The 13,054-nt window shown below is 45.0% G+C and overlaps 1 protein-coding gene across 1 annotated transcript; it reads left to right on the forward strand.

Moving 5' to 3' along the window:
* The first annotated feature begins 9,484 nt into the window (after positions 1 to 9,484).
* On the forward strand, positions 9,485 to 12,667 carry LOC132210819 (probable G-protein coupled receptor 139). The gene is made up of 2 exons (XM_059653255.1): positions 9,485 to 9,923; positions 10,559 to 12,667. Exons 1-2 carry the CDS (start codon positions 9,638 to 9,640, stop codon positions 11,458 to 11,460), a joined length of 1,188 nt encoding a protein of 395 aa, XP_059509238.1. The 5' UTR covers positions 9,485 to 9,637; the 3' UTR covers positions 11,461 to 12,667.
* Positions 12,668 to 13,054: the final 387 nt, after the last annotated feature.

Here is a 13,054-nt window from a genome sequence, read left to right on the forward strand (position 1 = left end):
TCAACCACTTTCTGTGAATGCACCATTCTCTAAGAGAAAGCATTTCTCCTCTGCTTAGTGCTGAATGGGTTACTCTGTGTCCTTAAACTTTGAGCACCTCGTTCTGGGCTTATGTCTGAAATTTACTTCTTGTGATTACCCTGGTGAGTCTTATTGGAATTTGGTGGTTTTTATTTGATCCCACATCAATGATCAAAACTTCAGCAAAAACACACCGAACCAATCCAGGCTCACTTTATCCATCAGTGCTGCTGTCCCAGGAATGAATTGACAAAATCTTTGCTGCAGTTTCCCCATAGCCAGCATGCCCTTCATCAGATAAAGTGATCAAGGCTGCACACAAATATACATCTTCTGTGCTAGCATTCACATTCCTGCTGCCTTTTGCTGTGTGAGCAGTCAAAATCTGTTATACTTCACATCCTCACCACTTCTCAATCACCATAAAATCGATCACTTCAGTTCCAAGTAAGAGTATAATGAGAATTCAAAATGTTAACTGCTTCCCTCGATACAGATGCTGCCAGGCCTGTTGAGTTTCTCGCTGATTTTCTGCTTCTATTTCCGATCTCCAGCATTTTCAACACTTTGCTTTTATTTTCAAAGTCAATGATTTTTTTTTGTTATTATCAAGACAATCACCCTGTACTGAGGCAGTAGGAACTGCAGACACTGGAGAATCTGAGAAAACAAGGTGTCGAGCTGGATGAACACAGCAGGCCAAGTGGCATCAGAGAAGCAGGAAGGCTGTCATTATGGGCCTGGACCCTGTTTCAGAAATGGGGGAGGGGAAGGACATTCTGAAATTAATAGGGAGAGAGGGGGAGGTGAAGAGAAGATGGTTAGAGGAGAATAGTTGGAGAGGAGACAGACAGGTCAAAGAGGCAGGATGGAGCCAGTTAAGGTCAGTGTAGGTGGGGGGTTCAGGAGGAAATGGGTCAGTCAAGGGAGGACGGACAGGCCAAGGGGGCGGGGTGACATTGGTAGGTTGGAGATAGGGGTGGGGCTTGAGGTGGGAGGAGGGGACAGGTGGGAGGAAGAACAGGTTAGGGAGGCAGGGACGAGCTGGGCTGGTTTTGGGATACTGTAGTGGAGGGGAGATTTTGAAGCTTGTGAAGCCCACATCGATACCATTGGGCTGCAGGGTTCCCAAGCGGGATATGAGTTACTGTTCCTGCAACCTTTGGGTGGCATCGTCGTGGCACTGTAGGAGGCCCAGGATGGACATGTCATCTGAGGAGTGGGAGAGGGAGTACTGTTCCTTGAGAAACAGGATCTATCTGCTGTCTGCTACCACAGCATCAGACCATTTACTGATTGGAAATGTGAATAAACAATCGGAATATGTCTCAGTATCAGGTCAAGAATAATGACTGATAGATCCGCGATGGCCATAGCCAGCAGGTAATGAAGGATACATTTAGACAGCCCACAGTTTCTAAAAAGCAGTGTGAAAATTGTTATTACGTTACCTGTAAGGAAGGTAAAGGAAAATCATTATTCATCAGCCAACAGGAAAACTTATCAACTTAATTAAAAACCTGCTGTGATTTTTAAATTCAGTGATTTGTATCTGAATTCACAAAAGAAATGGTCTGATCTATTTCAAAACATGAAATGCAAAACACACAGTGCAATTACTCCAGAAACAGTGGATACACAGATATGAGAAAAATGTGTGAACGTAGCATCCACTAGATCACTCCACTTCAGGGCAGCACTGTGACTCAGTGGTTAATGCTGTGGCCTCACAGCACCAGGGACCTGGGTTCAATTCTTGCCACAGGCCATGCTAAATTGCTTGTAGGGTTCAGGGGTGTGTGGATTATAGGGGGATTGGCATGGGTGGGATGCTCCAAGGGGCAGCGTGGACTTGTTGGGCCGAAGGGCCTGTTTCCACATTGTACGTATTCTAATATCACCAGAGACTAGGCACCAGTCACTTATTTATAGTTCCTAATGTGGAGCAGAAAACCATTGTGAGAGTAAAACGTCGTTCCCCATCACTAAAAGACAAATGGAAATTGTCTTTTGCATTGTAATAATTAAAGTAATCACTGGCAAAACAGATTCATCGCAGGTGTGTTTGCGAGAAAGAATTTGATTTCGAATAGATGGAGTTACATGTAAAATCGCTCACAGTTGAATACTGACATTCTAATACAAAACAGAAGAGCTGAGAATTGAAGCTGACAGGGAATCTGGGAAGGATTCCGTGATGACCGGAATGACTGAGGAGCTGAGTGATGGTGGACTTTGGTCCGACTGGAAGCCAGGATTGACAATGGAGCAGGTAGTGACAGAGAGGCTGGTCTCACAATGATTGTGAGATGGTATTCTGAGAGCGTCGGGAGTGCCGGGGGAGAATGGAGTTTTAACACAACTGGGAGTGATAGAGGTGTATGGAGTTGCAAAAGAGCAGGAAGTGCCAGGGGAGTGAGGAAAAACAGCAGAGCTGAGAGTCATGGGGTAGTTGGGGAATGTGGAGTGACAGGGCAATGTGGAGTGACAGATAAGATGGGAGTCACAGGCAGTATCCACTGAGAACAAAACTGGGAGTAATAGCTGTGCACAAGGTGCCCACAGGGCCAGAAGTCAAAGAGGAGTGTGAAATGACAGAGGAGTTAGGAGTGACAACAGTACTGGGAGTGACAGAGGTGCTGCACTGATTGATTTGTCAGCTTTGTTGAGTGGTGGACAGCGAGGAGATGATGGAATGTGGAATAAGAGTAAATCCGGTGCCATTCTGGCGACAAGAGTAACATAGGAGCTGGCACTAACACATCTCTGGCAGTGCTGTCGGGAGTGTGGAAAAACAAGACACGGGGAGAGCCAAGGGAGTTATAGCTGTGCACAAGGTGCCCACAGGGCCAGAAGTCAAAGAGGAGTGTGAAATGACAGAGGAGTTAGGAGTGACAACAGTACTGGGAGTGACATAGGTGTTCCACAGATTGATTTGTGGCAGAGCAGGGAGGAAGATCAGCAGAGGGGTGAGTGATCCAGGAGGCAGGAGAAATTGGGAGGCAGAAATGGTGAGGTAACTGAGATTGATGGTGAATCTGGGAGTGAACGAAGACCTGGCAATCTCATTAAAAAGAAGACAGTTCTGTAAAGCGATTTCAAAGGTGAAGAGCTGTTCCTGACTGGTTTACATGATTTTCCAAAGGCTACATTAGTCTGCGCTGCACAGCATGTTCCCATAGCCCCAAGGGCCATCCCAAAACTGCAAATAAAAAAAATTGTTATTTATCCAAAAGATGCACTTGATCCAATTGTAATTTGTCATTTATACATGTGATTTGTACAACATGCAACTGACCCAAAACTGTAATTGACCAAAAATTGATATTGATCTGACAGTGTATTTGACCCAACACTGCAATTTACTTAAAGTTGTAACCCATCTAAATGTGTAATTGACCCAAATGAACTGTCAAACTCAGCAATTTTGCTTTAATTAATCTCAGTGCATTGTGTGATATGTTTAAAGCAGATCCAGCAGATAAGGTGGAACCACTGAACAACTCAAGGAGACTCAGTGGGATCGACACAAACAGAGACAGTGACAGAATGAGTGGCCAACACAATAGTGCTGTTCAACAAGGTGTTTATAATCAGCGTCAACCGATGTGAAGCTGGAAAAGGACAAAATGTGGCACAACTATCCTTGGCCTCCTCCACTGTCAGTGAGGCCAAATGGAAATTGGATGAACCACACTTGATATTTCACTTTGGGAGCCTACAGCCGAGTGCCCTGAATATTGATTTCACCAGTTTCAAAATGCCTCCACCTTTGGCCTTATCCCATGTCCAGCCCTCCCCCACTGCCTCGCCACCGTGAGCTTGCCTAACCTGACAATCTTCCTGCTCACATCTCCGCTCCAACCTTCCTACAGATCAATCATGATAACCTCCAACCTGAATCCATCTATCACCATCCCTTACCCCAGCGACACCCCCTCCCTGTATTTACTTCTGGACTCCCCCCAACTCCGAGCCTTAATGAAGGGTTTTGGCCCAAAATGTTGACTTTCCTGCTCTTCGGATGCTGTCTGACCTGCTATACTTTTGACGCTTTGTATCTACTGACTCTGACTTCCAACATTTTCAGTTCTTACATTCTCTGAGTTACTTACAATCAGCAATTGGATGGGGAGACTTACCAGGGACTCCAACAGTAACCAGGATGGGAGAGTAGAAGTGCTGGATAACATAAATCGATTCTCCATCCAATACGCTGACACAGGCACCAAAGAAAGAATGTAAAGAGACCAGGATAAATCCCTGTCCATTGTTGCAACATTCCAGCCTATTGTTCTCACATTCTGATCCATTGTTAGAACATTCCAATCTCTTGTTCCCAGATTCTGATCTCTCCCCTCCCTATCTCTGGAGCTGCCGATCCCTGTTAGTGTCGGAGGTGAGTCTGCCACTGACACTATGGGATAACATGATGAAAACAGTGCCTTATTAAGAGAAGAGGGAAACCCTCCAGTGACACAATTGGGGCCCATGGAGACTGACATTAATCAGTCACTGAACAAAGGGGGGTTACAGGCAGAATTACTGCTCAGGTCTTTGTTTACTTCAAACAAACATGACAGCTCTTAGTCAGAGAAGCGTCGGATTGCAGATGGTGGAAGTGCCGTAGGATGATGCGTTGGATGATGGAGGTTGGTGGGATGGTACGTGAGGATGAGGGGGATTCTGTTTTGGTTTTTACTGCGGAGAGGGCTGTGAGGGATAAGTTGTGGGAAATGCAGGCGATCCGGTCGAGGGCGTTCTCGACCACTGATGGGGGATGTTGCACTCCTTGAAAACTGAGGACATCTGAGGTGTACGGGAGTGGAATGCCTCATCCTGGGAGCACATGCAGCGGAGGCGAAGGAATTAGGAATAGGGGATGAATTTTTGCAGGAAGGTGAGTGGAAGGCAGTGTATTCTAGGTAGCTGTGGGAGTCAGTGGGATGAAATGGATATCGGTTTCTCAGCGGTTGCCAGAGATGGAGACAGAGAGGTCCAGGAAGGTGGGGGAGGTGTTAGAGATAGTCCAGGTGAACTTAAGGTTGGGGTGGATGGTGTTGGTGAAGTGGGTGAACTGTTTGAGCTCCTCATGGCAGCACGAGGCAGCGCCGAGACAGTCATCAATGTAACGGTGGAAGAGGTGGGGTTTCAGGCCAATGTAGGTACGGAAGAGGGGCTGTTCCATGTAACCTGCAAAGAAGCAGGCATAGCTTGGGCCCATGCAGGTGCCCATGGCCACCCCCATTGTCTGTAGGAAGTGGGAAGAATTGAAAGAGAAGTTCTTGAGGGTGAGGACAAGTTCGGCTAGGCGGATGAGGGTGTCAGTGGAAGGGGACTGGTCGGGCCTGCAGGACAGGAAGAAGCAGAGGGCCTTTAGGCCATCTGTATGGGGAATGCAGGTGGATAGGGACTGGACGCTCATGGTAAAGATGAGGTGTTGGGAACCGGGGAATTGGAAGTTCTGAATGAGGTAGAGGGCATGGGTGATATCAGGGACATAGTTAGGGAGTTCATGGACAATGGGGGAGAAAGTGGAGTCCAGATAGGTGGAGATAAGTTCAGTAGAGTAGGAGCAGGCAGAGACAATTGGTCGACCAGGGCAGTCAGGTTTGTGGATTTTGGGAAGGAGACAGAAGCAGGCTTGTGGAACGATGAGGTTGGAGGCTGTGGGTGGAAGGTCACCTGAGGCGATGAGGTCATGGATAGTTTGGGAGATGATGGTTTGGTGCTCTGGGGTGGGGTCATGGTCAAGGGGGCGGTAGAAGGAGTTGTTGGAGAGTTGGCGCTGGCCTTGGCATTGTAGTGTTCAGAGCGCCATACTACAACTACATCGGCGAGGTCAGGCACCAACTGTCTGACACATCTTCCTACAGCCCCCTTGACACATCTTCCTACCTTGCCCCCGACCACTAAACCATCATTTCCCAAACCATCCACAACCTCATCACCTCAGGTGACTTCCCACCCACGGCTTCCAACGTCATCATTCCCCAACCCGCACCGCCTGCTTCTGTCTCCTTCCCAAAATCCACAAACCTGACTACCCTGCTTCTGCAGAATACTGAGAGTGGGATAAAATGGCCTTTCTCAGGATGGCATCCAGTAGCAAGTTGTATTCCATAAGGGTCAGTGCAGGGACCACAACCTTTCACTTTATACATTATTGATTCAGATGAAGGAACTGAGGGCATTCTGGCAAATTTTGCTGATGATATAAAGACAGGTAGAGCAACAGGTAGTATTGAAGAGGAGGGGATGTTGCTGAAAGCTGCCCCCAGTTTGCAGAGTGAGCAAAGAAGTGGCAGATGGGAGACAACGTGGGAAAGTGTGAGGCTGTACACTTTGGTAGGAAGAATAGAAGCTTAAGGTGAACTTGCATGTTCGGTTGGTAGTTAAGAAGGCAAATACAATTTTCGCATTTACTTGTAGAGGACTAGAATATAAAAGCAGGAGTGTATCTGTGAGGTTTTATAAAGGTCTGGTCAGACCTTTTGTGGGCAATTTTAGGCCTCACACCTCAGGAAGAATATATCCAGCCTGGAGACCCAGAGGAGGTTCACGAGAATGATTCCAGGAATACAAGGCTTAACAGATGAGAACGTTTGAGCACTCTGCGTCGATACTCGGTGGAGTTCAGAAGGATAAGAGTAGTCCTAATTGGAACTCAGGAATATTGAACAGCCTGGAGAGAGTGGACGTTGGGAGGATGTTTCCATTGGCAGGAAAGCCTTGTATCTGAGGACACAGACTTTGTGTAATGGGAAGAGTCTTTAAAACAGAGATAGGGAGAAACATTTTCGGACAAAAATTCGTGAATCACTGACCATATTTAAAACAGAGTTAGATATGTTCTTGATTGTCAAAGGGATCAAGAGTTACAGAGAAACAGCTGGAAAATGGGGTTGAGAAACTTATCAGCCATGATTGAATGGTGGAGCAGACTCAACGGGCTGAATGGCCTAATTTCTGCTCCAATGTCTCCTGGTCTTATGCACTAGGACTCCTGGATCTCTCTGCATCTCAGAGCTCTGCAACGTCTCACTATTTAAACAATATGTTGATATTTTTGCTTCATGATCGACATTTGTGCAGTTATGGATTCCACCTTTAAAACTCCCATTATTCAGCATCCATCCATTATTTGGGTGTGTGATATTTTGTCAAGGTCACACGCGGCAGGTGTCTCAATCCTCCACAGGGTCTTCCTCAGTAGAGAGACGCTGTCTGGGAATTTGCTGGTGTGCATAGTACAGGACTGGTCAGTGAGATCCATGAACTCTGAAACTGACCTTAAGAGCACTAGTTCAATCTGGCAGGCGTGGAGTATTACACTTGGGCAGGAGGACAGGCAAGGAAACACATGATGGATGGTTGGCTGCGGTGCAGCACTGACAATCAGAGTGAGCTTCGGTGCGTGTCCATCAGTCCATTTATTGTGTGCGATGAGGAGAAGAAGTGGTTAACAAGGGATACATTCCACTTGGTTTTGTTTGCCAAGGCATTGAGTTTAAGGGCAGGGAGGTTATGGTAGAATTGTGAAAAAGCATTGTTCAGGGACACACAGCAAGAGTATGCAGTCCCATAATACACATTATAGGTTGTGATTGCACAAGAGAAGGTGTGAAGGAGATTTACCAGGATTTTGCCTGGGATAGACACATGCAGTTATTGAAGACAGATTGGGTTTTTTCCCATGGGATAGTGGATATTGAGAGGGTACATGATTAAGATGTATAAAATAATGCTCGGCAGAGATTGGGGAGATTGGAAGAAGCATTTCCCCTTGATGGAAGGATCAAGTACCAGGGTGTGTGGGGTGCAAACATTTAAGAGAATGTGCGGGAGGTTTTGTGGCAATGTGAAGAAAAATGTTTTCACCCAGGGGGTGGTGGGGATCTGAAACTCACTGCCTGTAAGAGTGGGAGAGACAGAAGCCATAATACAAAAGAAGATGTATTTAGATATGTACTCACAAGGTCAGGCCTTGGGCTCAGTCCTGGGGAGTGGGTTTAGAATGGTGAGGTGGTTTGTTTCTCAGCATCACTTACCTTCCCAACAGCCTGTCTGCTCCGACATCACTTCCTCCCAGCTCCCACCGCTCACTGCTGTAAAACCGAGCAGGTAATCATAAAAAGAATGTTGACAGAACTTCAAGGCAGTTGGAGTATAAAACGAGGGAAGTCTTCTTGCAAATATGAAAAGTGCTGCTGAGATAAGAAGAGGTAACATTTCATTGGAGGCAGATCAGAAATGTTCACAAGGATGATCCCAGTGTGGAAGAATTGGCTATGGAGCAAAGATTAAACAGATTCCTACCGTACTCACTGGAGTTTAGAGGAATGAGAGGCAATTGCATGAAGAGTGTTGACAGAGTTCTGTACAGAGAATGATTCGTCTCACGGGAGAGTTGAAGAATAAAGGGCATTGTCTCATAATGAGGGGGCCCCAAGTGAAAACTGAGATGAGGGTGAATTTCTTCTCTCAGACGGTCGTGAGTCTTTGGAACTCTTTGTCACAGAGAGCTGTGGGGGCTTTTTCGTAAATAGGGGAATCAAGGCGTCAGAGTAAAGGCAGGAGAGTGGATGTTTATACAGGTTTGGCCCCCTTACTTACTGCTGAGGGAGACTGGAGTATCTGGAGTTCGATGAATTCAGTAATATCCAAGAAAATTCCAAAATGCTGAAACACATTGACAGTAAGTGCAGGAAGGATATTTCTCTCGCCCTGTGGGTGAGTACCTGAGAATCTTCTCAGAAGAAAGGGCAAATCCATTTAGGACTGAGATGAGGAGGAATCTCTTCACTGAGAGGATGAGGAATTGTAAAAATGTGTGCCCCAGACAACTTGTGGAAGCTAAAATGTCAAGGCAGAGATTGGTAGATTTCAAGTTACTAATGACATCGCGGCACATGGAAATGTACATGAATGGCCATGATTTGGAAATGCGGAGATGGTTTGATAAGGATGGAGGTGTGGTAGGGTAATTTCCGCGCTGTCAGCTGAAGGAGGCTAAACAGACCAGACATCTCCTTGCTGCCTGAACAACTGTTCACCACTTTATTTTCATCAGCTCACCCAGTGTGTCATGCTTCATGCTCCCCCTGTCACCTTATGCCATGACTTTCAACTTATGCACTGAACTGTAATTACATGGTCCATTCACTGCCTCTCTTAAACAGAGCTCAACATTTGTCATGCTCAGTCTCGCGCCCCAAAAACCAATTTACAGCCTGAACATTCATTAATGACATCACTCTTTCCTCAGCTGACCTCTGAAATCACCTGGGTAATTACATCAGTTTATTCTGGCACACAGGAGACAGGATGGAAAGAGTTTGTGTTTGTTCAGTCACTGTCACTAATGTGAGTCCCCATGGATCCGAATTGTGTTGCTGCAGGGTGTACTACGTCTACTTATAAGGCACATTGTTCAATTTTTCCTCACATAGTGTCAGTGGGAGAGACAGCTGTGGGACTAACAGCGATCTGGGACACCAGAAAGAGAGAGAGGGGGAGAGAGAGGGGGGGGGGGAGAGAGAGAGAGAGAGAGAGAGAGAGAGGAGGACAGATCACAGTTTACAATTGGAGAGTAATAGATTAGAATGATGCAACAATGTATTGGAATCTGGCAATGATGGATTGGAACAATGCAACACTGGATTTGAATCGAAGAACAAAAGATTGGAATGTTACAACAACAGATTGGAATGGTTTGACAATGGTTCAAAATGAGAGAACAGTCGATGGGAATGGGAAAACATTGGGAAGGGGTTTCATTGAGATGTTGAATTCTCTTTCTGCTACTTTTGATCGGAAGCCACTGAAATACCACATTCGAATGGTCCTTCGGATTATGCAATTCATTTATTATCCGATTCTCGCTATCATTGCAGTGCCTGGTAAGTCTTTTGTATTTCTATAAATTGTGGTATTTACGGTGCAACACTTGCTGCGCTTATTTTCTTTCTTCTGTGTTGTTCATTCTGCCAACCATTGATAAGGGCCTTACAGCGCTTGAAATTTACTCTCTCATCCTTACTGCTTCTTGCTTTCCTCAGGGTCCGGCTGTTTGGTCTATAATCCTGGCAATTTTAGTGTCTTATTGAGTGCTCACTGACTCAGTATCTATTTCTCCACTGACCTCACGTCCATGCAGTTGAGCTATTTGATCGATTAACACTAGAATCTTTGCTGGCATTTACAAGCAACATTGTTTTACCATTGGTTCCATCATGTGTTTACATGAGGGTAGGATCTCTTAGAACTTAACCATTTCCAACTTTCATTACCTGTCAATTCAACAGTCAGAAACACCACAGTTAACGGCAACTTTTATCTCATCTTATGTTTTCATTACCTGGTCAATTTATGGACCAAGTGTCGTTGGATCCACCAAATAAACTGAATACTGATGCAAACATTTGTGACAGGATCGGATACAAAATGCCATTTGTACATCTCAATCAGTGCTCAATAAAACTAGGAACATAGTTCCAGGCAGAAACTCTAACTTCATTGTTTGCTTTCCTCGCAGCCAACATAGTAACAATTGTGATCCTGTCCCAGGAAAAGTGTGGTCTCTCCCGATGTGTCTCTCACTACCTGGTAGCCATGGCAATAGCAGATCTCCTGGTCATTATCTTTGACCTCATATTGCGACACATTCCATTTGTCTATTTGGAAGGGCATCATTTCTTCGAAGGTATCCCTGTGTGTAATATCCACGCTGTCCTGCTTTATGCAGCCACTGACTGTTCTGTCTGGTTCACCGTCACTTTCACCTTTGATCGATTTGTAGCCATTTGTTGCCCAAATCTGAGAAGTAAATATTGCAATGTGAAAACAGCAGCCGTGGTTCTGGCAACAGTGACTGGATTGAGCTGTTTGAAGAACATTTTCTGGTATTTTCTGTTTACTGATCAGTATCATGACAGCAGCAGACCCTGGTTTTGTTGGGTGACAAGGGATGTGAAATTTTCTCCAGTCTGGGGAGCAATTGAGCTCTGTCATTACATACTAACACCAGGAATTGCCTTTATTCTCATTCTGCTTCTCAATGTATTAACGGTTAGACACATTGCAGTGACCAGCAGATCCCGCAGGAGACTCCAAAATCAGAGCAACAAGAAGAGCAACAAAGACCCAGAGATGACAAGCCGAAAGAATTCCATCATTTTATTGTTTCTTATCTCAGGGAATTTCATTCTATTATGGTCAGTATCAATGGTGTATTCCATAAATTGGAGAATGATGTTTTTGGGATATGAGTCTGAAGATCTGCCTCTTTTTGTAATGGAACTGGGCTACATGCTCCAGATGCTGAGTTGTTGCACAAACACTGTGATTTATGTCATCACACATCCTAAGTTCAGAGAGCATTTGAAGAATATTGTGCACTATCCCTTTACCCCAATTGTGAAATGTATTAAACATTGAGACTGACTGAATAATTAGATCATCTGCAATCAATGTTGCACGCGTTTCTCTCTCATCTACCGTCCTGGTGTCTTATTAATAGACATCATTGAAAGAAGATGATATCTCCAGGACCTTTGATCTGTGATTTTTTCCTGCCTTATTTGACAGCCTGTGCACCTGTGCCTGTACACTGTTTATCTGCATCTCAATCCAAGTGTGGGTGTGTGGCTGTGCACGTGTAGAAGCATCAGACAGAGAGATAGAGGAGCAGGTTCAGTAACAGACACACTACTCAAGAGTGATCACAACATGATGAAATGCTGTCCAGTTTGGGGGTGATAAACATGATACTGACATTTGTCTTTAAACTTAATTCAAAGAAATACAAACCATTGAAAGCGCAGTTGATGTATGCTGCAGCTGTACAAAACTCTGGTGCGGCCACACTTGGAGTAATGCGTACAGTTCTGGTCACCACATTATAAGAGGGATGTGGAAGCTTTGGAAAGGGTGCAGAGGAGATTTACTAGGATGTAGCCTGGTATGGAGGGAAGGTCTTACAAGAAAAGGCTGAGGGACTTGAGGCTGTTTTCATTAGAGAGAAGAAGGTTGAGACGTGATTTAATTGAAACATATAAAATAATCAGAGGGTTAGATAGGGTGGATAGGGAGAGCCTTTTTCATAGGATGGTGACGGCGAGCACGAGGGGGTATAGCTTTAAACTGAGGGATTAAAGATGCAGGACAGATGTCAGAGGTAGTTTCTTTACTCAGACAGTAGTAAGGGAATGGAACGCTTTGCCTGCAATGGTGGGAGATTTGCCAACTTTAGGTACATTTAAGTCGTCATTGGATAAGCATATGGACGGACATGGAATAGTGTAGGTTAGATGGGCTTGAGATCGGTATGACAGGTCGGCACAATATCGAGGGCCGAAGGGCCTGTACTGCGCTGTAATGTTCTATGTTTGATTATGGAGTACAGCAAAAGAAAAGCGGATGTCGCATGGTAACTCAGCAGCTTTAGACTCTTAAGGAGCCCTTTCGTACTGCTCAAAAAATGTACTTTTCACTGAGACACACTTCAATGAGAAGGGAATACCATTCTTTACGAACTGCAGATGTGAAGGATCATATCAAGGTGAATGAAACTGGTTAATGCTGTGAAGCTGACAGGAACAAGTTTGGATTTCTTTGAACTGTTAATGGATGATTTTTTTGAAAGAGAGGGAGAAAGTGGAATAAAATATCGAAACCAGCAAGAAGTTCTATTTCTGCAAGTGTGGATAAAAGTATGTGGGGAGCAAAAGGAAATATTCGTCCCTGAGTGAATGGAATTCCGGAATTAACAATGATAAAGGAGGGAATGTTAAAGACATTGACCAAATATTTTCTATCTCTTTCAGTGAATGACGGCATAAAAAATGCCTAAAATGATAGAAAATCAGGGCAGAATGAACAGGGACTGAAAATGAGTATTATTGTTCAGTGAGTGGGAAATAGCAAGAACTGCTGATGCAGGAACATGGAGATGGTACAGTGCGAACCTGGAGGAACTCAGCAGGTCAGGAAACCGAGGAGCAGGAAAGTTGACATTTTGGATTGGAGCCCT

This window comes from Stegostoma tigrinum, chromosome 21, assembly GCF_030684315.1.
Source record: "Stegostoma tigrinum isolate sSteTig4 chromosome 21, sSteTig4.hap1, whole genome shotgun sequence".
In the NCBI taxonomy this organism is placed as follows: Eukaryota; Metazoa; Chordata; class Chondrichthyes; order Orectolobiformes; family Stegostomatidae; genus Stegostoma; species Stegostoma tigrinum.

What these genes read in the sequence shown, in the direction of transcription:
- LOC132210819 (XM_059653255.1), top strand. Translation starts at nt 9,638, where the DNA reads ATGTATTGGAATCTGGCAATGATGGATTGGAACAATGCAACACTGGAT. An exon ending in CGCTATCATTGCAGTGCCTG is followed by an intron (nt 9,924 to 10,558) that starts GTAAGTCTTTTG and finishes CTTTCCTCGCAG; the next exon opens with CCAACATAGTAACAATTGTG.